General features: G+C 41.9%; 1 protein-coding gene across 6 annotated transcripts in view; it reads left to right on the top strand.

Annotated features, from left to right (window-relative positions):
* The window catches only part of LOC120561346 (ankyrin repeat domain-containing protein 31-like), a 39,132-nt gene that overhangs the window by 1,479 nt on the left and 12,325 nt on the right, over window positions 1-25,328 (top strand). For 4 of the 6 annotated variants that reach the window (XM_039804424.1, XM_039804425.1, XM_039804422.1 and 1 more), the window contains exons 2-3: window positions 2,159-2,331; window positions 9,950-10,242. In XM_039804424.1, the coding sequence (XP_039660358.1) occupies window positions 2,240-2,331; window positions 9,950-10,242 (385 nt within the window). In that variant the 5' untranslated portion in view covers window positions 2,159-2,239. The remainder of the gene's footprint in view (window positions 1-2,158; window positions 2,332-9,949; window positions 10,243-25,328) is intronic. The other 2 variants (XM_039804427.1, XM_039804426.1) reach the window with 1 other exon arrangement.

Below are 25,328 nucleotides of genomic sequence, written 5' to 3'. Positions count from 1 at the left end.
GTATTTTTTTGGAATGAAAAATATTTTGTACAAATGTGGATGAAGAATGAGACCCCGACCATTGATGCAAACGCAGCCTGAATGAGAAGAGGGGTTTCAATTAAATTATATTTTGTTTATAGTGTCAAATGACAACAGCAGTTATCTCAGGACACTTACAGATAGAGTAGGTCTAGACCACACTAATTTACGGAGACACAACAATTCCTCCAAGAGTGCAGATAAATTCTTGTTGTTTAAATACGGTTGTTTTATTACTATTATTATAACTATTCTATTTTTCCATTTCCTATAATTTATGTATATTTCTACTATGTCTAATTAATGTGTATTTGTGTTATTCTGATGTGTGTACATTATCTTTTGAGCTGCTGTAGCACAGCAATTTCCCCAGTGTGGGATTATTAAAATCTATTTTATCTGCCTCGACCGGTTGAGTGAGAGAGCGAGGGATAATATAACTATGACTAATAAAAATAAAAAAAGTAATAGCAGGGCATCGAGCAGGAATGCGACAGCAGCTGCAAACACAATCCAGGTGCCGCCACAATCCGAGGAAATCTGCGAGTTAGTAACATGCATTAATGGGACATGAATGCACACAGATGGTTGTTTGCGTGTTTATTTAGGATCCTCAGTAGCTCCTGCAATGAGCTATTCTTCCTGAGGTCCTTACAACTCTCTTCATAATAGGACAATGCAGTAATTAATACGTACATTACAATTAGGGCTGGGCGATATGGAGAAAATTAGATATCACCATATTCTTGACCAAATATCTCGATATTGATATTGCGGCGATATTCTAGGGTTGGCAATTGGTGCTTTAACAAAATATCTTCACACTTAGATTTTAGATAACTAATCATCAGTAATGTGGACATAATGTCTAAGTGGGGAAAAGGCAAATAATAGAACAGCTAGTACAGTCTGGTAAGTTCAGAAAAGTACATCCCTTTACTGTAATGCAGCCTTTAAAGCCAGTAAAAGACAACACTTTAACGATATGAAGATATCCAAAATCTTAGACGATATCTAGTCTCATATCACGATATCGTTATAATATCGATATATTGCCCAGCCCTACAGAATAGGAAATTATATGACAGAAACTAAACCCACACAATATCATTTCATAACACAACTCATGTGATAATGACAAAATACACACATAAGTAAAAGGCAGATAGACAGGACAGCTCCATCAGTGCAGTCATAGGGCATTCCATACATTCATGTTTATTCATTTTTGAAGACAGTTACACCAACATGCTATCATCACATGCTATTATCACATCACAGATGGAGAAAGTCAGCGTGTCCTAAGAAATCCATCTGTGGGAACTCATGTCCCGTTATTAATGTATTTATATACTTTTGGATAATCAAAATAGCAATGTTATGGGATTTTTGCAACCTTGGCAGAGGTATGTGCAGCTTTTGTTTTATTTGGTCATAGATTAAAGGTTAGACCAATCTCTTAAGTGGTTGGGACATTAAAAGCAATATTCTGGAGTAGAGCTGAAACGATCAGTCAATCAACAGATTATTTGATCGGCAGAAAAATAATAGCAACTGTTTTGATTTAATGAATTAAAGTTTTTGCGTCATAATAATTTTGGAAGTTCCAGTTTTTTAGTTTTGAGGATTTGCTGCATTGTAGATTCATTCTTCCCGATACAATGCAGACATTTTACTCTAAAATGTGAAAAATGGGCCCACTGAACCCAGCTAAGACAGTATAGAGACATGTCTTGATAGTCATAGTCAAGGGCTAGAAGGTAAAGTCTTCACAGTTTTCTTCTTTCTATTATAATGATATTACTTACGACACAGCATGTTGTGCTTTATGAAGCATGAAATGACATGTTTTGTCCTTAGAGTGAAGGAAAAACTTTGATCAAGGTTGGTGACACACAACTAAACATGGCGTTTTGTTGGGGACTATTAACATGTTTGCTTCACACATAAAGGGCTGAAAGTAGTTTCTCCCCAGCAGATGATGGCCTGTCTAGTGTTCATTTCATGTCATGTTTTAGTTTGTGCTGCCATCTAGTGAGTGGTGTTAAAACATACCACTTAACTTAAGTCTTCTAAGATAGGACACCTTGTTTGTGTTGATACAAATGATTTTATGTAAGTTATCTGGTATTTACAGGTTGGAATCCTATAACCATTAAAGGAAACATCTCATCGTGAGGCTGTTAAGGAAACCACCAGTTGTTCTGGACCTAAATCCATGGTCCCACAAACTTCACAGCGTCTTTCAAGTGTCACAGCAGATCATTCATATGCCACAAATCTGAGAGGGGCTGTGACTGCTAAGCCCAGGTAAGTGCTTGTAAATAGCTGTCAACCATGCAACAGTGTGGAGCTTCACACCGTGTATGCTGGGCTGGCACATACTTTCAAGTTAGCTGTCTCACATGTCCAGCTCTATCTCCACAGCGCTGTGGGGTGGAGTAAGGTCTGGCCTCACCACACACGCACTCCTGGATAGAAGAAAAAAAACGCTCTGGGTTGTTTGCATTTCTTTAAACCGATCACAGTCGTCGTGGACGTTTCTAAGCTCCAGATGCAGTGACGGTGGCTCTGCTTAGTCTCGGGAAGGAACTTGTTCTGGTGGAACATTTGCACCCTGCAAAAGAAAACGCCAAATACAATATTAAATGAAGTTAACTGTTGACACAATATAGTAACGTGAGCTATTTAAATTAGCTGATACATGGTTAAACCTCATTGGCTCTTACCAGTGTATCTCCGTGTGTACTTCGTCCCTCACCCACGATCACCTCAATTTCTGTGTCAGTTAAGAACGTCGTGCGCACATTTTCAGCGTAAACATCAAATAAAGTTTATAGACTGGTGAAGACAACAGGATACTTTCTGAGCTATGTCTCTGGACTAACAGGTTTACCATGTTGTGTGGTAGACCAGTAGGTCAAATGATTCTGACCTGGACGGCTTGCATTTGAAGAAGGTTTTGATAAATGACATTTTCTATTTCAGGAACGTACAGCATCTGAAACCTATCTGCGGTGCTGTTGGGAAAAGTTCACCATGCACATGTTCTAAGGACTTACTGACAGTTTTGCATTGTCCTTATTTTTTCTTATGCTATTTCAGGATCTCACATGTTTTTTTTGCATGTTATTCATTTAAACCTTACGATGTAACCCCAGTGTATCTGGTCTAGGAGGTGCCTCAAACGTTACACTTAAACTGGCATTCAGAGTCTTGATGAGACAGCATGATACATTGTGAGTTTTTCTTACTTATCTATGGCATTCCGCTCCAAGATATATCATTAGTAGATACATTCAATGTTGGTTTGGGTGTTTTAGTGGGAATTATTGGCAATAATAAATATATAGAATATCACCAGACTTATCCTTACATTTGTCTTTCACTGTATTTGTCAGAGCAAAGAAGAAGATACCTTATATCCTATAATGCTGGGGTGTTGTCTGCAGGGACCGTGTGTGACTAGAGGATCACAGGTTTTGCATTTCAGATCTTTGCTTTATTAGAATTGATTGCATTTGTGATTTGTGACTAGGCTAGGATTGATTGCACTTTTGAAACTCATTTATTGAAAGTGCGTTTACATGCACATGCATCCTTCAGGGGATCCTAGTTTCAATACTTTGAGTATTTATATTTATTTAGAATTCCTGTACTGTATGTCATAGAACAAACCTCTGTTATGCAGGTGTGGACTTGAATGAAGAAAAATTGATGTGCATCTAGTACATGCAAATTCAGTTTTTGACCACCAGGTGGCTCTGACGTTTAAATCGCTGCAGATGGTGATGGGGCACATTGCTTAAACCTTTCAGTTTTTACGTTGTATCAAGTGTTCCCTCCAGTGGACATTTTAGTCCGAATTAGAAGTAAGTATCTGATACTCTCTGGGACACTTTATCACTGATCCACAACAAAACAATTTGGTTACTACTACTCAAGATATTTCTTGTCATTCAAAGCGAATATCTCATTGATCTGAAATTTTAAGAACATCTTGCATTATGAGAATGTAGACACACAAACACTGACAACAGATACACTAAGTTCTGTTAATGCAGTGGTTCCCAGACTTTTTCTGCAGGGCCCCCCTTTTATAGATTAAGAGCGCCATCTAGTGCTGCGTGTTCTGGGGAAACTCCATTTAAGGGGAGACACTCCAGGTGAATAGGGAAACAAATAGATATCACCATGAAACTACCCCAGTTTACTTACATTAAGACAATCATTTTTTGTATTTCAAGTTCGGTAATTTGATATGCAAATGATGCATTATCTTGTAAAATATGCGCTAATTTGCATACATTTCCAGAAAACAGAATAGAAAACATTCAGTTCAGTCACTTTATTATCCCAAAATAGAAAACTTGATCTGCATTGGATAAAGCCAGATTTAAAATTCTTGTACATATAGAGTCAAAGGTTTTTAACAGAGGGAATTTTGGATATCTCTATCTATCACTCCATAAATCAGGTGTCAGGTGTAAATATGGTGTCAACAGCCATGAAAAAAAAAATCAATTTCTGCTGCGTTTTCAAGAATAAAAAGTTACATAAATCAGTCTATTAAATGATATTTGAACAAATCCCTCGGTAAAAACCTTCAGAATATAGATAGGAGTCAAATTGGAACATTTGGGGTATGTAAGTGCTGCTTAAGTGGAGATTTCTGGCTCAGAGTTGAAAATGGATTATAAAATATCAGACATTTTGCAAGACATTACAGGTGAATAGGGTAAAACATTTAAACTAACATTTTTATTTGTATGTTTAAATATGCAAATTAAACATAATCTAATGCTAACTTTTGGTAAATTTACAGGCGCAAATTGACAAAGTGGTGTAAAATAAACATCTAAATGTGTATTTTGGATCTCCCAATAGAAAACAAGAAAACATCGCAAAATAGCCCAAACACTCAGAAATTGAAAAATTATGGTTTTGCCTGTAGTGTCTCCCCTGAAGGCGATATCAGAAACCTCTCTCAATATCCTGTCTTCTAAAACAGTCCTCCTTTTAGCCCTGACTAAATAAATGCGTTATCAGTCTTGCTGAGGGAAATCTCTCTTTTACATCTTAAGGCCGGGACACATCAGGCCGATAATCGGCCGTGGGACAGTCTGGCGAGGTCAGTGACTCAAATCTGTTCGGTGTGTCCCGTGCCGTCGTCCGTCTGGGGGGCTGTCGGCGTTCATTTTGGCCGACCTGACATGTTTGGTCGGCGGCAGGGAAGTCGGGACTCGCCCGGAAATGACGAGAGGAATGAGGTGACTAGAGTCTCTCAAAATCTGATGAAAATCTTTTAAACTGACCTTTGTTGAGCTGAAATGAAGACAGATTCAGCAACTGCATGGCCTATTTCTCGCTTAAAATGTTTTCAGAAACACGTTTCAGTGAACTATTTTAGTACAATATACTACTACGACTACCATTTGAAGTCACTGTTCCATTATTAATGTGACTTTAATTGCCACTGTTCATCACATTCCCAACCGGCCGGTCAGACACCGCCTACCAAGAGCCTGGGTCTGTCCGAGGTTTCTTCCCAAGAGGGAGTTTTTCCTCGCCACTGTCGCACTGCTTGCTCTTGAGGGACTTATTGTAATTGTTGGGGCTTTGTAAATTATAGAGTGTGGTCTAGACCTACTCTATCTGTAAAGTGTCTCGAGATAACCTGTGTTATGATTTGATACTATAAATAAAATTGAATAAAATTGAATTGAATTGAATATGAGATCGTATTCTGAACGGCCGCCATGACAGTCTGGCTCTGAATTTCCGGAGAAAACAAACCCATGTGACGCGTTCGTCCAATCAGCTGCTGGTTTTCATTTCTTGGGCAACATTACAGATTAGCGCCGCCTGCTGTTATAAAGATGTATTACGTCTCATCTCCTCTCGTCTTTTTGGTCTGTTCTGTGGCAGTTTTTTGGACCTCGGGGACGCGACTGATCATATCGACGGGGTTTTCTGTCAACGGTCGCCCGTCGGCTTTATGTGTCTACACCATTAGAGCTTGAACAGCTCTTTTAGGTTGAGGGTTATGTTTTCCCCCCGCTCACACCTGTGAAGCAGAAGAGATGTCTCAACAACTCTTCCCGGTGCATGCTCTGTCTCATTATGTTTTATGCAACGCTAACATCAGTCGAACACTGTTTGTCCACTACAGAGGACACTCTCAAAGGATGTCCCTATCTAAATCTCACCCACTTTAATGCTATCTCGCAAGCCTAATTGCCGCAGGAGCAGAGCCTCTGCAGTAGCCGTGCTTACTCTACGAGGCCCTTATCTTCATCCACAGTCCTGCTCTGAAAGGCATTGTAGGTCTCTCCATGCCACTTTAACTGTTTCTACCTGCCAAATGTACCAGAGTCCTCTCATTGTTTAGTGTGCTAGACAGATGGCACGGTTACGCTCGTTCAAGAGATGTTCCTTCAATCCCATCATGGCTTAATGAGCTGCATGAGGCCCAGACCAGTGTATAACTATCCCCCTCTCCTGCAGCCACAGGTGTGTCATTTGAAGGTAGTGCACTTTCACTCTGCTTTTTCTACACAGGGTTATTGACCTCGACACAACCCGTACTTCCCTGCCTTTTGGCACTTCACACTTATGTGGTTGTGAACTGGTGTATGTTAGACCTAGGTGTCACAGTGGGGCATTGACTATATCAGCTTTGCCCAACAGCGACAGGTCTTACAGGGCAAAACAATGCTAAAACAAAGTTTCACCTCTTGCTTTGCTGCACTTGAATTTATTTTAAATAGCTTGTGCTCAAACTGTGGTGTAGGCTGACCTAATGCAACGGAAATACTCATATAACCACAAGTTTCGATGCAGCTTAACTTCCCCCAAAGCTGTCGAACACACTGCTGCACCCGTAGGGGAGACTTAAATCAAGAGCCCTGTTATCGGCAGCTCTTGGTCCTCATTCTTTCTGCTCAGGTAGACAGTTTAATTACAGAGCTGATGGAAATGCACCTAATCTCCTTTCTATTTGTTGCCATATTTGTAACATTGGCTTTCATTGGCCAGATCATGGAATACAATAATGCAAAATGATCATAGTCATCTTTAATAATGTTGATTATGGCCGATTATGTAAGAATTGCGAGAGGCCTAGTCCTCCCCAAAGAAGATTATGTTGTTTGTTGAAGCTACATTGTGTAAGAATTACTCCCATCTAGTGTTGAGATCATATATAGCAATCAACTCTCTCTCGCCATGCAGTACTGCAGCTACGGCAGCCTTCACGCTTCAAAAAGCGAAGGTGTACAAAAGGCCGTCTATCAGCCGTCATTGTTGGAGTTTATGCGTTCTCTTAATAGCCATAGACAGTATATCAGAATGGACCACCAGATCCCGTGTCTCTGGACGGAGACCAGTGAAGGATATTAGAAGCTCTTTTCCGGTGCTGGCTGAGCGTTACTGAGCAGCCTCCAACTGAGCTTGAAGACGTAGATGTGACGTGAGCAACCTGTCTGAAAGTTGTAAGTCTTCTGGTAGCTGTGCCGAGAGAAATCTCAATCAGTCTTACAGAGATGGAGAGCGTAGGTATATGTAAGGAGATAACATAGGCACAGGCTAATTATTGATCACTAAAATTCTAGTTAACATTAGTAATTAAACTTAAACAGCTCATGTAAGTCCAAACTGCCTGCGAGCTTCTCCTGTACTATACGGTAATTCCTCTTCTATGCGACAGTAAGTCGCTTGGTTATGACACAATCGTTAGCCTATTTTTATAAAACCGTCTGCTACGGAGCAATAACACGAGATACAAGGTAATGGAGCCTTTTATACATTGTCGTGTTTCTTTAGAAATAAACAATGGACAAATAGAGTCTTTAAAGGTCCCATGGCATGAAAATTTCCCATTAATATGCGTTCCCCCAGCCTGCCTATGGTCCCCAATTGGCTTGAAATGGCGATAGGTGTAAACCGAGCCCTGGGTATCCTGCTCTGCCTTTGAGAAAATGAAAGCTCAGATGGGCTGATCTGGAATCTTGCTTGTTATGAGGTCATAACAAGCAAGGTTACCTCCCCTTTCTCTGCTTTGCCCGCCCAGAGAATTTGGCCAACCCATGAGAGAGCATCATGGCTTTCAAATGAGCAAAGTGGCAGTTGGTCAAGGCCACACCCCCACCCTCCACCTTGCCCCCCCTCTCTCCTCCTCAATAGCTCAAGACACAGAAATGGCACATCCTAAGGAAAGCTCATTGTGGGACTGGCTCTAGTGGCTGTAATTCTGCACCAAGGCTGAATTTTGGGAATGAGACTTCAGATATAGTATTAGGGGACCACTAAGGTCTATAGAAAAGCATCCAAAGGGCACCATGTCATGGGACCTTTAAACTCTTCAGATGTAAAGTTATTCGCTGTCAAAGTGATGTCAAAATGAATGGAAGTCAATGGGATGCTAACAAGAGGTGATATTGTTGTATCAGCAAAATGGTGCCATAGGAGGTTTGAGTTCTGAAGCGAAGCTTACCCCCTTGCTTAATACATCCATGAGTTCATGAGTTCAGGAGAGTGGCGCAGACACCACGAGCGGGCACGCGCACCACCCGACGGAAAGGAGAGAGAAAGAAAAGAAGACTGCAGCGGTCCAGAGGATAATTAACTATTTGGGATTTGGTGTGTGCGTCCAAAAGCAGCTCCAATGTTCCCTCTTTTTTCTTGCTCTTTTCAATATCCGTTTTCTTTTTCTGGGCGAAGAAGAAGAAAATTGGATTTTGAATACGTTTGGTCCTCTATGTTTCCTTCTTCAAACTTGCCGGGGCCAGGAAGCAACGATATCCATTAGCAGCAGCTGTGAGTCGAAAACGCGAAAGGCGGAGCAGTAAAGCCTGTATGTCCCTTGCCGGCTAACATATTTCAAGATGGCACATCATTATGGAGCGTCTACCCCAGTTCATGCAAGCGCAAATGTAAAATTCCAAGCTAATAGGAATACTTGAAATTGATGGTGGTGGTCAATATTCATGAAAAAGGACAAGTTTGTGAAGGGCAATACAGATTTTGATAAAGAACAACTACAAACGTTACACACTGGGACTTTAACGGAAGTGACATGTGATTTATGACTCTTGACATAATTCCAGGTATAAAAGCAGAAGTAGCATGACATTGTTATAATGCCGCAAAACCTCTTAAGAATATAGGTTTTTGTAATGGTTATAGGTAAAGATTTTGACAAATTATATTATCCTGCCAGATCATAAGACATTTTTGAGTCGTTTTAAAAAAGCGACAAGTGATCTGTGTAGTTGTTCAGTTTGGAGGACTTTACCTGACTTATAGCATCACAATCGGTATGGGAGCTGTTCAGCGGCAGACAGGAACACTCTCCAGAGGCTGGTTAACACAGCCCAAAAAATCCCTGTCCCCCCCCCCAAGAAAGTTATTTACAGGTGTCGCTGCCACAGCAGAGCCTGCAGGATTGTGAAAGACAGTACTCACTTTTTTCACCATCTGTGTACGCTGCTGCCCTCTGGAAGACGCACAGGGCCACAAAATGCCACACCTCCAGACTGATGAACAGTTTTTACCCCACAGCCACACATGAACTAAACTCCCATCCCCCCACCAACTTCATTTTAATAATGTGAATAACTGCATATGCAATTTATCCAATTTTACTGCACTTTATCTTATCATATTTTACCCTTTTTAACAGCTATTTTTTGTGTGAGTGTGTGTTTGTGCAGAGTGAATGGGAACAGTTTTTTTATGAGAGACAGGAACATTTCGTTGTATGTGAACATGCAGTGACAATAAAGGCATTCATTTATTCATTCATTGTTTAAAGCTTTGTTAGTGAGCAGCAAACTGAATATTTTTTGAAGTTTTGGCAGAGTAGGAGTCAGTGAGGAACTTCCTGAATTATCTGACTGTCACCTCGGTATGTGTTTTTTTCTTCCAGAGACATGGAGATGACTGGCAGCTGTAATCAGCGGTATGAGAGTGAGGTGTATGGAGGTGTTTCGTCTTCAGATGATGACTCTATAAGCTTGTTGTGTGATCTTAAGACCTGGCAAAGCATAGGAGTAGCGGAGGACATGGACATCAGTGATTTATATTCACAATTTGGCATCAAAGAGCAGAATAAGAAAGTTGAGGTGGAGATAAACAGACTCAAGCCCCCCGAGCCAGGGATATCCAGCTGTACCAAGTCTGTAGCAGGCCCTGCTGATTCTACAACCCAATCAGGTAATTGTAAGTAAGAAACTACTCAACCATCATGTTACAGCAGCGTATCGCTGCCAACGTAACAAAAAAAAAAATTGTGTTTAGGTAAAATTAACACTTGAACAAACATCAGTGTTATCAGAACTACCTAAAATGAAAGAAACCATCTTTTGAGGTGTAGTTAGATTTTTTTGTTTGGTCCAAGAGGTCAGACAGAGTGTTTCAGGTGGAGGAGCTGCAGCAATGGGCAGAATAAGAAACATCATAGCATGATAACCTATTCTAGTAGACACCAGAGTACAAATATGACGCTGAAAAGTAGTATAACTTTAATTAATTAGTATTGAGGCATCTTGCTCCCAGTGCTCTCTTGCTGCACAACGGTATTGGCCTCAGACTGAAGCTGCACGAGTCAAACTGAAACTGAAATCACATGGGCACAAAACCCGCTACAGGAGCTACATTCACCAATATAAGCTACAATCGTGATGTTTTTTCACTAGAAATGAGTGTGTTTCATAGAGTGTAGTAAGTGCGTTCTTAATTGTACTGTACTAGTAGCTATCTCTATTATATAAAGCAATAGCCTGGGTGTCCAACTGCAGTTGCACTCACAAAATCAATCTATGGCTACTTTTTATTAGTGCCACTGCAAAACTGTGCCCCGGTGTTGGTGTGTAGGGGGAGGGGCTTTTAAGTCACGATGTCACTCTCAGAGGCTCATCTATTCTTAACTGCATGATGCTCACTTAAAGCCGAGACACACCAACCAGACGGCCGACCGTAGACAGAAAAGCCAGTCGGAATGATCAGTCGGGTCCTCGAGGTCCAAAAAACTGCCTTGGAACACACTGAGGCGACACCGACTTTAGAAACGTAATACGTCTCCATAACAGCAGGCGGCGCTAATCTGTATTGTTGCCCAAAAAATGAAAACTGGCAGCTGATTGGACGAACGCGTCACATGGGTTTGTTTTCTCCGGAAATTCAAAGCCAGACTGTCATGGCGGCTCGTTCAGAATACGATCTCATATTGTACTAAAATAGTTAACTGAAACATGTTTCTGAAAACATTTTAAGCGAGAAATAGGCCATGCAGTTGCTGAATCTGTCTTCATTTCAGATCAACAAAGGTCAGTTTAAAAGATTTTCGTCAGATTTTGAGAGACTCTAGTCACGCTCATTCCGCTCGCCATTTCCGGGTAAGTCCCGACTGCCCTGTCTCTGACTGAACATGTCAGGTCAGCCAAAATGAAGGCCGACAGCTCCTCAGACAGACGACGGCACGGAACACACCGAACAGACTCGAGTGACTGACCTCGCCAGACTGTTCAACGGCCGATTATCGGCTTGGTGTGTCTCGGGCTTTAGACGGTGTAGAGACCACCCCCCCTCTTGGGAATCTGTCCACTGTGATTTCCACGCTTCCCATTTTGGAGATGCAGGGTTTCCGCCTCTCAAAAGCTCATTAAATTTTTTTAACTGACCATTGATCGATCTGAAATGAAGACAGATTCAGCAACTGCATGGCCTATTTCTCGCATAAAAATGTTTTCAGAAACACATTACAGGGAACTATTTTCGTAAAATAAAAGATTGCATTCCAAACGAGCCGTCTTTATAGTCTGTTTTGAAATCAGGGAGCAGAAGTGTTAACAACACCCATTTTCCGGCGCATTCCTGACAAACGTATACTTGTCTACTTACAATGGGAAATGAGTCCATCTATCATTAGCAGATTCTTCCGTTCAAAAACTTGCATATATGCGCTAATGTTTGGTGGGAAAAGGGTTTAAGAAACGAGACTGACTTGTGATTCTTATTCAGCTTATCTAGCTTATTCAGCTGCTATAACTAAACAAAACAACAAAAATTATCTAAATCATTTTATTTACAGATATTGCTCATTGATGATCGACAATCGGATAACAGGCTAAAAACGTGATCGGGGCATTTGTAGTTTCATTTGTTAACAACCAAAAATCATACCTCTGTACCTCTGAAACATGATAGATATCTACATTTTTTCCAAGAAGTTGGCTAAATGTTGTAATTCAGTCAGGCTTTTAGGTATTTGAAGGGTACCTCTACCTGAACACCCCGTTACTCCAACAGCTTATGCTTATGCTTTGTCCCTCTTCACAATTTCCCACTCGCCTGCAGGAAATGGAAGATTGCATGGCAGTTATCCTTAATCTGACCATCTGTTTTTGAGGCAATGGTTTCCACCAAAAGGAGGACACATACTGGGGCATACTTGACAATGAAATTCACTGCTGCGTCGTGGTACCCTGTCTCACCCAGCCTCTTCCTGCTCCATTCCTGTCCACCCAAAGCTACAGCTAGCCCAAACAATAGCTTATTGTCAGCGGCCCCACCAGCACCACCAGGCCAGAATCAATTTATTTGTTTTATTTAAATTTTAAATTTTCACAATATGTGACATACATCACAGTACATGGTGAACAAAGCATAGTGAAAACAGTGTGTCACTTCCCTTCAATTCCCCCTACCCACTCACAAACCAACCCAGTTCAGGTCCAAAACAAACGGGGACACACAACACAGACCCATGCACACTGACAAACACACACCAGTAAGGGCACACAACATCAAAAGATAAAAGTGAAAAAGTTAGACATATTAAAAGAGGTAGCTTCCAGTTGAACAAGATCGGTTTGGAAAGTGGGGGAATGTCTTCTTGACAAAGTCCCTAATCTGGAAAAAGCGAAAGAGGTGTGATTTAGGCAAATCATAAAGGGAAGAGAGCTCTATGAAGGACGCAAATATGCCATCTTTGTATAGGTCTTTCACGCAGACAACACTATTATTGTTACGGACCCTGAATACAAGGTCTGAACTGGAAAGTGTAAAGACATGGTTTTTAAGCAGTGACGTCAAGACGGAAGGGCCCTGTAAGCCAAAGTTTTTCCTAATTTTAATCCAGATCTTAAGCGAGAGGGATACAATCGGGCATGCGGCCACAGACATTAAAGGCAGAGGGAACTGAGATCAGAGGACCGAACGCAGTGAAAGGTGCGACCCCGCCTTTTCCAAATGTACCCAGATGGGTAGCGAGGCACAGTCGTCGCTCATCCAGTACAGGAGCTTTTGTAAGTTAGCTGCCCAGTAGTATCGCCTGAAGTAAGGGTGTGCCAGACCCCCCTCAGCCTTCGGAGACTGTAATATCGCCTTTCGGATCCTAGCAGGTTTGCTGCCCCATAGAAATTTAGATATTGCCCTGTCCAGCTTGTCGAAAAAAGATTTAGCGATAAGTATAGGGATGTGCTGGAAAAGATAAAGGAATTTGGGGAGGACAACCATCTTAATCAAATTTATCCGGCCCACGAAGGAGAGTGGTAAGACCGACCAGCGGTAAAAAATCAGTAGGAGCTCGCTTTTCTGGTAGTTGAGCTTGTAGCCAGAATATGCACCGAACCGTTCCAGAATGTTTAAAATCACAGGAAGTAAGACGGCTGAGTTAGAGATGTACAGGAACAGGTCGTCCGCATACAGTGAGACTTTATGAGTTGTGCCAGATTGTGTGATGCCCTCGAAACCTTCCTCCAAGCGAAGCCAAACTGCCAGAGATTCAATCACGATGGCAAACAAGAGTGGCGACAGAGGGCAGCCCTGTCTGGTACCTCTCCGGAGTGAGAAAAGGGGTGACAATGTGTCGTTAGTTTGAACTGAGGTCATCGGGGATGAATATAATAATCTGACCCAGAGGATAAAATTGTCGCCCAGGCCGAACCTGTCCATTGCCTCGTACAGGTACCCCCACTTGACCCTGTCGAAGGCCTTTTCGGCGTCGAGGGACACCACGATTTCCGGGGTATCATTACTTGACAAGTGGATGATGTTAAGTAGGCATCTAGTGTTGTGGGAGGACTGTCGGCCAGGCATTAACCCTGTCTGATCTAGTGAGATAATGGAGGGCATCACCCATTGAAGACGGAGTGCAAGAACCTTTGAGAGAATTTTTAGGTCCACATTGAGGAGTGAGATTGGTCTGTAGCTGCCGCAAAGCAGGGGATCTTTCCCGTTCTTAAGAATTAGGGAAATAGTGGCCTTCGATAGAATGTCCGGTAGGCGACGATGACGAAAAGCCTCGTTGTACACATCTCTTAGAACTGGCGCAAGGAGTGCGAAAAATGTTTTATAATACTCTACAGTGAAGCCATGCTGCCCTGGGAATTTATTGCTCTGTAGCGAGTTAATGGCTCCTTGAACTTCAGCAGTGGTTATAAGGCCACCCAAGTCATTCACAGATTCAACGTCTATTTTGGGGAAGGTTATATCATTAAGCGTGTTTTCTGCAATGGGAGGGCAGTCAGATGTATACAGTTCAGCATAAAATGTAGCAATGTTGACAGGATCAGTGTGGATCTCGCATGAGTTAACTCTAATGGCAGGAACTAGCCGTGAGGTTGCCTCGGTTCTGGCCTGATAAGCCAGAAGCTTCCTAGTTTTATCCCCTAGATTCAAAAAAGCGTTGTCTAGTGTGGAACGATGTGACAGTTATCGAGGCATAGTATCGCTTTTTTCTTTTAAAGCCAACCCCCCTTCTTCCCCCCGATAACCCTCGCCCTCTAAGCCCTCTTCAGCCGTACAGCCGTTACAGATACTGTCAGCGGGGCGGATGGTTAAGCCTATATTAGAGGAGTTGTTTGAGATACTTCCCTATGGTTAATACTGTAGGTATTGAAACATCATAGGTTCAACTATTATAAATATTGCATTATAAATATTAATAGGTTCAAAGGAATCAGTTTTTAATACTTCCCTATGGTTTAGATTATTTTTAGAGACACACACACACCCCCGCATTCGCGGGTTCTCGCTACAGTGGAAACCCGATGACGAGACAAGAGGCTTTTGATTGACAACCTAGATGTCCCCCGTATGTGAAATACACAGCACACAGAAGATCTTTACAACCAAACAATTACAATTGATTACTCACACTCGGACAGCCACTTCTGCCTTGGTCACAGAAGCTTCCGATCAGCTGGAGGATCAAAGGTCTGCTTGTCAGGTCGGTCCCCGGGGTTGCTGCAAACCGCACGGTTAAAGAGGAGGCCACCACTTCCTCTTTCGGGGTGTCCCCGCTCACACGAGTAAGTGGCAAAAAAGAAGAAAAAGGGGAAAAAAGTCTTCTAAAAGAGCGAAAAAAGACTCAAGGCTTTTTGGTTCACCTTGCTCAAGACGAACACAGGCGGTTTTATTATTTAAAAAAAAAGCAAAAAGTTAACAAGCAAACAAAATAAAATTAAAAAAGAAAGAGTTCAATCACTCAAATGCTCTAAGACACAGGGTGTCCCTACAACAAGGGTATCGGTCAAGAGAGCAGAAAATACGCCCAAGAGGTATGGCAAAAAGCGGAGCGAGAACTTTTTTTTTTTTTTTTCTTGGTCCCCCAGGGAGGTGCCTCTCTGCCCTTTTCCTGGCCATCCAGGGAGGTACTGAACCCCTGTGCTGAGAGCTCGAGGAGTCTGGTGCTGCCCTAAAAAAGAGACCCTTTGACTTGCAAAGCTTCTCTTTTTATACACAATTCATCCCCCTCCCTTCATAGATGCAGCTTGGGGGTGATCAACCACTTTATATGACCTTACATGGTAATACAGTCTTAAAGCAAGCATCAGGTTGGATAAACGTAAAAACATCTCATATCACGATATTTCCTATATGCATATGCATTTTGCTATCTAACATACAATCTAACGGATCGGTTCATCACTAGGTCAATGCAGTAACCTCTTTCACCCCTCTGTGCATCCAGAGCCTAACCCCCAAGTGCATGTATACAAGGCCCCAACAGCACTTCCTCTTTCCAGCTGTGCAGGTTTAGACAGACAGTTACACAAAGCAACTTATGCATCTGAAGCCTCTTGCAGACACTTCCTCTTCACGACTGCAGGGTCAAATAGGCAGCTTTACACAGTAACTCACACTAAAATGTCTCTAAGCATGTTTATAGTAATATCAGTAACACAAAAACTTAGCATGGTTATATTTCTAAAGGCACATTAACACCCACAAGCCAAAATCAAAAGCAGTATTATAGTTTCACAAGCAGAAATATATATTTAGCTGTTTTTGGGTTAAACTCATGTCACAAGCAGAAATACAGTCTTAATTGTTCTTGAGCTAGAACATGTCAAAAGCAGAAGTGTAGGTTTGGCTGTTTTTTGGATCAATACAAATACATTTCAAAAAACAAATATATTTCAACAAGCAGGAGTATAGTCTTTAATTGTTTTGTTTTTTTGGATTTTCACATACTCTTGTTCAACACTAGATTTGATTAGACGAAGCTTGAATTTATTCGTAGATAAGAGATCAAAGTCTGTCTGCAGTCTAAGACGTTCTCTGTAAAGGGTAGGGTCTTGGCCGGCCGCGTGTTTGTCATCGATGTCCCTAATTGTCTCTAATTTAATGAAAAAAGACAAAATAGGTTATAATATAGGCCTATATATATATATATTTCTAAATAAAACCAAAGCCATGCTTTTATTTGTGCACTTCTTGAGCTGCACCTGATATTCTTATTGCAGCATTTTAGTTTCTTTTTCGACTAATAATAAATTAGAGACAACGTAGATAAGCTGTCCTCTGATATAGGCTTATGAAGCTTCCCATAGCACGCCTCTGTTTGTGTCCGGCAGATCATTCAACTCAAAGAATAGAGTGATTTGGGAGTGTAGGGATCGCTTATAGTGATCCTCCGCTAGTAGAGAGGAATTAAACCTCCACTGCTTGAAGGGGTTAGAGTGAGCGCAAAAGTAGAGATCAAGGGAGGGTGGTGCGTGATCAGATATTACGATACTGTGGTAGTTGCTGGATTTAATCTTGGAGAGGAGTCTATCGTCTAGAAGGAAGAAGTCTATACAAGTGTAGGTGTGGTTCACATGGGGGCAAAAAAGAGAATGATTTGACCGTGGGAGACGCGTGCCTCCATGGATCGTTTGGCAAAAGCCTGCAGAGTTTTGGCTGATTTAGTTAACCCCTCAACGTTCCGACGGCCCACCCACGGGCCGTCGGCATCTTTTTAACACGTGATGCTATGTATACAACTCCTATTTTTAAGTAGTTACTCATGCAACACATCTTTGGAAAGCTACAACTCTTGTGATTTCACTGATACAAACTATTTCAAGACACGATAACAACAGCAGGTACAATCATCGCCTATGTCTGAGTAACAAACAACTACAAAATTGAGGTAACTCACCTTTGAAGCCTCATTGTAATCCACAGATCCATAATATTCTAACAAAAACGGTCTTGGTACATTGACAAGGTCCAGACGATCAAATCCAGTTAACAATTTAGTCCAAACATATTATGACATTAAAATATATCCACGGACAGCTGTTTTTAAATTTCAAATTTTGCGGCAGTTATTTAATATTTTACTGTATTTCCTGGAGTAAATCTTGTTTGCATATATTTTTTTGCCGGTATCTACTATCAAAATGGCCCCTGCTCTCTGACCTTTCGATTGACACCTCACTTGAACCAATAGGACCTTCCTGGTCTCGTCTACAGCCTAGAATAGCCAACGAGTGCCTGCGGTGAAAGAAGGTGCACGCCCTTTTATTTTGTGCCAATCGCAACCGGTTGTGCCGATGACTGACGTTTTGTATAGCCAATGAACTTTTTAATATGGAGAACTGATGCTTTCGCGGGTAGTACAGTTTTATATATCTCAATGAGTACAATCCTAAACATTATCTGTGTAGTGCAAACACCGGCAAAAACACGCCACCCCACCACTTTCTGCATCCTAAACCAAAACAAACGAGAAGTTGAGAATGGCGAAAATTAGCGGAGAGGAATGTACTCGGCAACGTGAAAGCGACAAGTCAGAGGAGGAAATGTCTGAGAAAGACAGTGAAATGTCTTGCATCGACTCCGTGGCAGAGGACATGGTCCTAAGAGGGTGCAGACATTACACTCGAGACAGTATTGCTTATATAAACGCGTTACTGTATATTTAGACAGGCTGTGACCTGGAGCTCACCGTCTGCTTCAGTTTGACTGTTGAAGAGTGTTTAGATGATTTCAATGTTTACTAATTTAGAGAATGGATAGTTCGCTAAGCTAACCTTAGCTTGCTAATTTCACCAAGCTATCATGCTAACGTTACACTAAATGAGCCAGACAAAGTTGTCTCTCATCTAAAGGCAACCCTGCTCTCTACTCTGCTCGCTGAGAGCTCCACAGCTAATGTTACACATTTATGTTGCACCACATTTACAGCAATACAAGATGTTGCAAAAGAAAACGTTTGAGTAAATACTGCATTACAAGTTTGCACCTTTTATTGTATTTATGTAAATATCTATGGTAATATCTACACATTTGTTAATATTTTTCGGTGGCTTCGCATTCAGAACATTAGTTGTAATTACTGTTATTTCTTTATTTTCACATTATAGGAAATGTGATGTAGATATGGTGGGAGCCAGCTACATCTGCACCAGTGAGCAAGTGGCCACATGGAGTGGAGCAGCAGGACAGTTCCAGACATCACACCACCACAGCCCACCTTCAGACCCAGAAATGTCCCAGGACCCCAGCTCATACGCATTCGCTACGCCACAGCCCTACAGTTGTTTCAACTCTTTTTTACCAACTCTGTTTTGAAGACAATACTTCAAAAACACCAACCACTGTGGCTCAACACATCATTCAACACCCTCTATCCCATGGATTGATCTGACATTGCAGGACATGTTTGCATTCATGTCTTTAATTGTTTACATGGGTGTAGTCAAATGCTTTTCTTTCACTGATTACTGGCGTGGGGTCATCTTTATAGCTTGCCGTTCGAGACTGTTAATGACTGGTAAAAGTTCCTCAGGATCTCCCAGTCCCTTCACCTCAGCAGCTCTGTGATGCTGCTAATGATGAAAGGAGAGGCACAGGAGCCTACGACCGTCTTGGTAAGATAAAACCGCCTCTACAAGGAGATGAGGGACTCCTGCAGAAGAAACTATCACCCTGGCCAGGAAATCGCCATTGATGAGCGAATGGTTGCCTCAAAAGCCTGCACTGGTCTGAAACTATAGTATTGTAAAAAACAAGCCTGTTCGCTGGGGTTATAAACTCTTTGTTCTGGCAGACTCCAGGAACGGTTATACATGGGACTTTTTGTTTATGAGCGCAGAGAGAGGGAGAGATGGTGTAGTCTCATGTCATATGATTGTTAACAAATTTAACACATCAGCAGAGGTGCTCATTTTCCATACAGGTTTATTTAGTGGCTTGACGGTTAACAGTGAAGTATGGATTTGATTTGCTGGGTTCCTGCAATTTATAGATATATATGTGTATGTAGATATGTAAAAAGTTATATAGTAGTACCCGGAATACTTTTTCAGCATAGCACTTGTTTTACTTTGTTGACCATTTTTACCAACGGTTCCTTTATGGGTCTTCAAATGTTCTTTGTGCTTTGTCACTTGCGATTTTACAATCTCTGGCATGTTGCCAATAACCTGTAAATATATTTGGATTTATTGTGTAAATAGTTATATAGTAATGCTTTTTTGCACTACTTTTCACCATAGCACTTATTTGACATTTTTTACCAAAAGGTCATTTTTGTTTCTTCAAACGTTCTTTGTGCTTTGTCTCATGTAGCAGATAACCTGTACATGCATAATTGTAAATATGTGTATTTAGATATGGTAATAGCTGTAAATATTTTGTTTATACACTTATACACTACTTTTCCACCTTACCACTTGTTTTGACTTTTTTTACACACAAAGTTACAAAACTGCAATTTATTGTGTTTATGCTTCTGTTACTCTTTGTCAGAAATACTGACAGTGATTCTGGATATGAGATGGGATAGCTCTTAATGTAACCTTTCAATAGAGCCCTGAATGATAACTGTAATGTCAAATGTTCATGGGTAGCAGTCTTTTTAGTCTAGGTATGTGACCATCATTCCCAAGGGTCCTTTTAGGGTCACCAAAATGGCCGTTTTCGTAAACGCCTAGACATATACCCATACAAAAACGGGTGTAAAATATTCATTTAATGAGATATTGATATGCAATTTCAACTGGGACTATGTAAGCCTTCTTGCTATAGCCCCATTGTGTTTTCAGACTAATAGGTCCCAGCAAAAGTCATCTACAGGCATTTTTATATAAAAAATAATGCAGACGGACATAAAAAAAATATTTTCCAGTATATTCAAACTTCTATTACTCAAAGCCAATAGCACTTACAGTAATTCTAACTGTTGGGAAAGAAGCATCAGAGTGTTACCTTTCAAATGAAACCATAAACATGCATGTAGAACAAATGGTTCAAGAACAGCTTCCAATTTACTATGGGTATGCCTTGGATAGGCGTTTTTGGCTAATTTTACAGGAGTGTTAAGGGGTTAAAGAGTATGGTTTGTTTGACGATCTGTTCAGTATAAGATCCAGGACCAGATTAAAATCTCCACCCACAATCATATGATGATTTTCGATGTTTGGGAGCGATGTGAAAAATTTGGATACAAATGAGCAGTCATCCCAGTTGGGGCCGACGCTGGCCAAAATCACGTGTGTGTTTTGCAATTTGCCGGCGACTACAACAAAGCGGCCCTCAGGGTCCAACACTATTTTTCCTGGTTCGAACGTAACATTTTTGCGAATCACGATAGCAGTGCCCCTGGCCTTATTATTAAATCTTGAGTGAAAAACGTGGCCAGCCCCTTTTTAGCTGTGTAACCTCCCTGTTGCAAAGGTGGGTCTCTTGGATAAAAAATACGTCGTCTTTGAGCTGTTGCAAGTGGCCATAATCTTGTCGCTCTTAGTGGGTCCACCTACTCCCCTCACATTCCACGAGATAAATTTAATTGCATTGTTCTTGTCATACCTTTCTGTCGACACGAGTAGACGAAGCGGAGTCCGGTACTGGGAGGTGAGAGGGACAGCAGTGTGAAGGAGCTGGCAGCTGTGAGGAGTGGGGGTAAAGGGGGCAGGGAAAAGGGAGGGAGAGAAAGAAAAACAAGAACAACGTACAACAAACAACCACATACACACACACATAGGACAGGCAGAATAGAGCATCACGTAACCATCGAGCGAACCTGAGTGCCCTGACCTGAAATCCTCGATAACTAACGGAACCTTGAGCGTCCATTGCACACGTCCGCCTGGGTTCCAAGTGTTCCCAACACCCCAAACAACAGATCAGTCCAATAACAGAACAATACCAGTATAGACAGGCCATCAGCTCGGCAGCATTACTGTTATAAAGTATGTATAAGTATATACATATATATGTATATATGTTGTATGTATGTACATATGTATTTATGAAAATAAAAGTAAAGACACTGTGGAAAAACAGAAAGACAAGATTCAACAGGGTGTATATAGAAAAAATAGATGAAAAATGTAGTTAGCGTGGGAGAGTTTAATGAAATATCACCTGTGACTTGAGAATACAGATTCACAAAAAGGATTCTTGCATCGCTGCAACGACTTTGAAAAGGAGAAGCATAGTTAAACTATAGTCAAACAAAAACATTGCAGAAATATGTTGCCTCATCGCAGCCTCAGCTACGTGAGGCCCACGGCGGTCCCGACCAGGCCGGGCAAAGAGTTAATTCAAAAGAACCAGCTGATCACCAGCAACATCAGCTAAAGGCCAGTAAAGTCAAGCCCCCAAGTAGGTCCAACGCCTTGTATAAAAAGGACAGGGAGGCTGCATTTAAAGTATGGAACGGAAATACACAAACCGTCATAATTCTGCGACTTTGAACAGGAGAGGCATACTTTAAAGTATAGAACGAAAATACACAAACCTCCTAAGAAAAACTTAAGGTAACATTTGTAGCCTACAGCTAAGAGCAGTCTTACCGGGCCAACGCACGGCGAGATAGGGGGCTGGCATGCTCAGGCCGGATGCAAGCAGTGGCCCGCCGCCAAGAGCTAGCAAGCCGTCATAGCCGCCTTGTTGCTAGACAATTTCAATCCTCCGTGGTTCCTGAACTGCATCGGCATTGAGAAGAAATGAAGTCCTGAGTGGCTTTGGGCAAAATAAGCAGCTCGGCCGGATAGTAAAGTGCAGGCCTGAGGCCCAGGTGGTATAGCTCTTTCATCACGTCTCGGTACACGGAGCGTTGCTCGATTATCTCGGGAGAATAATCCTCAAAGATGTGGATCGGGGAGTCCTTGTATTTCAGCTTGCCCCTTCGTTTCCAAGCTTCGCGCACTACCAGCTGGTGAATCTGGAATCTGTGGAAACACATCACGACTGCCCGGGGCTTCTCACCGGACCCTTGTTTCGCCATTAGAGCTTGGTGAGCTCGTTCCAACTCCGGGGCTGAAGCTATGGTGCGTTCTTTTTGTCCACCGAAGTCGATCTACGAGTCGTTTTCCGGAGTTACGACCCAGAAGTTGCAAAAAGAACGCCCCCGAGGTCGTATTTACGACTCGTCAAGTCGTCTGAACTCAGAGGACCCCGAGCTCACTTTCAAAGATGGCTACGTCGTGCATCACATGTAGTAAACATTGTGGTTTTCTACAATTTTAAGCACTTTTGTCTTTGTTGTAACCAAATGAAGAAGTCGTACACATAGCGCTGTATACTGCTACCTATAGGAATGTCTCTACAGTCTTATTAGGAGTTAAATACCGCCTGATTAGTTATTTTGTAGCTTGTGCAGCTGAAATTAGCTAGAGACGCTCGGTTGCTATATGACAACAATGGCTTTAAGCCGAGTCTTGAGCACGTTAACATTAATCAAAACGTAATTTTCATGTATCAAACTGTGAAATATATTTGTGTAATATGTCAATAACTGGGTGAATAGAATCTAGGGCTTTGACTTTTGCCCAAAAATCATATTCGAAGTTCGTTTGTCTATTAATATTAATATTCGAATATATTCGAATATTTATTAATAATATTTTGACCATTAAATGCCTTCAGTTTAAAAAAAAAATGTAAGTCAGACCCTGGATTAAACACAAACAGTGTGCTTTCGACAGGAAGTTCGGAGCTTTCACCGTAGCCTACGTAAGTGGTCTGATGTTTATACTCGTGTGCTGGTGTGTGCGTCGAGCCAGTGTGTGTGGGCGGTGTTGCCAACTTAGCGACTTTTTTTCACAAAAGCAACTAGCGACAAATCTGGCGACTTTCTGTAAAATAAAAAAGAGTCGCCAGTATTGTCCAGCGAGCACGCAATGTATTTCTCTCCTGTGGCCGCCGAAACAGTCACCTTTCTCTTCTGTTGTGTGACTGAGGAGCAGCCCCGCCATCCCCTCTGTGCTCTCTCCTCATGTGCAGCAGCACTGAGCAGGCAGGTAGAAAGGGGAGAAGGGACAGGGTGCAGCGCCGGTGTAGGTAGGAGAGACAGCAGCACACCACGGGAGAAAGACGCCGCTGAGCTGGCCTGGCCCTGGGCAAGCCGGCTTTCTTTGAGAATTAGGGGGGAATTCAACGCTACCGAGCCACGGCCGAGAGACGTGCATCGCTGCGACGTGTAGTTACATTTTGAAATGCGTGAAAAAGCGATCGGAATCTGAACTGAAAACAACGTTTACAAGCAAACGCATTTACAAAAAATAATGCCCATAACAGGTTCGAATGTTAAGTGCTGGCTAATATTCGTTCGAATATCATTATTTTTTTAAATATTCGAGTGATATTCGAATAACGAAGTTTCGGAGTCAAAGCCCTAATAGAATCCTAAATGTTACTAAAAATGTTACAAAAATCCATCTTTTCTCCGACTCGTAGTATTGTGAGACAAAAAGAATGCAACAACCCGCGGTTATTCGTTTTTCGACACGGATGTGACGTCACACTCGAGCTACTAGACGCGATTACAAGACAAAAAGAACGCACCACTAGTATCTGTTCGCCGAGCACCTCCATTAGAAGTTGACAAAAAAAAGGCTGTCGGCTGAGCACCTTCGATATTCTCCGGAAGGCCCACTACTCTTAGATATTTTTTGGGGGGGGCATTTTAGGCCTCTATTTGACAGGACAGCTGAAGACATGAAAGGGGAGAGAGAGGGGGAACGACACGCAGCAAAGGGCCACAGGTCGGAACCGAACTCGGTTCCGCTGCGTCGAGGAGTAAACCTCCACATATGGGCGCCCGCTCTACCAACCGAGCTATCTGGGTGCCCGGCCCACTGCTCTTATATTATTCCGTCGGCCTGTGTTTTCCAGATCGATAAGCTTGGCCTGTAGCATAGCATACTCCCCAGACACCGTAGCTAGCCTAGCCTCTACGGTAGTCATGTCCTGGCTCGGCCCGGCCTCGAGACACAAATTCAGACAGGCTTCTCAGAGGTTAATGAACATGCTTTATTATGCCTCAATTGTGTAAAAAGAACTTAAATAAAAATAAAATAGAATCTGTAACAAAATAATAGCTCTCTTTTAAAAAAATAAATGATATGAAATAATGTTCTAAATATGACCTCTTCCTTGTTGAAAATCCAGCTTCAACAAAATATCTGTTAATACCTTTTCAATGTAATAAGATAAATAATTAAGATATATATATATATATATATGCTTTGGTTTTGACTGTAGAGAAAGTTAAAGAAGAATAAGGTGGGAACTTGGGAAAAAGCAACTAGTCAGCCATATCGCAAACCAGAAGTCCCCAGAATCTATTATTTTTAATGAATCAAATAACGGCACATATTCATTGTGTTTCCACTATATACATTCTGCAGCAACGCACCACCCGGAGTACATAAAGCAGTGGGCAGTTACGATGCACCACCCGGAGTACATAAAGCAGTGGGCAGTTACGATGCACCACCCAGAGTACATAAAGCAGTGGGCAGTTACGATGCACCACCCTGAGTACATAAAGCAGTGGTTAGTTACGACGCACCACCCTGAGTACATAAAGCAGTGGTTGTTATGATGCACCACCCTGAGTACATAAAGCAGTGGTTAGTTTACTTCTGTTACAGCAGGAAGCGCAAACGCAGAGGGAGGATGGGGCGGGGTTATGCAGAGAGTAAAAGAGGAGAGATGCAAACACTGGCACGGCTTATGGAAGAAACGGGTTATGTAACGCAACATCAAACTATAGTGATATAAACGGTACAGTTTCATCCTAT

This window comes from Perca fluviatilis, chromosome 6 (assembly GCF_010015445.1).
Source record: "Perca fluviatilis chromosome 6, GENO_Pfluv_1.0, whole genome shotgun sequence".
Lineage (NCBI taxonomy): Eukaryota > Metazoa > Chordata > Actinopteri > Perciformes > Percidae > Perca > Perca fluviatilis.
The sequence above is the reverse complement of the archived record's forward strand: the minus strand, read 5'-3'. Positions and strand labels throughout refer to the sequence as shown.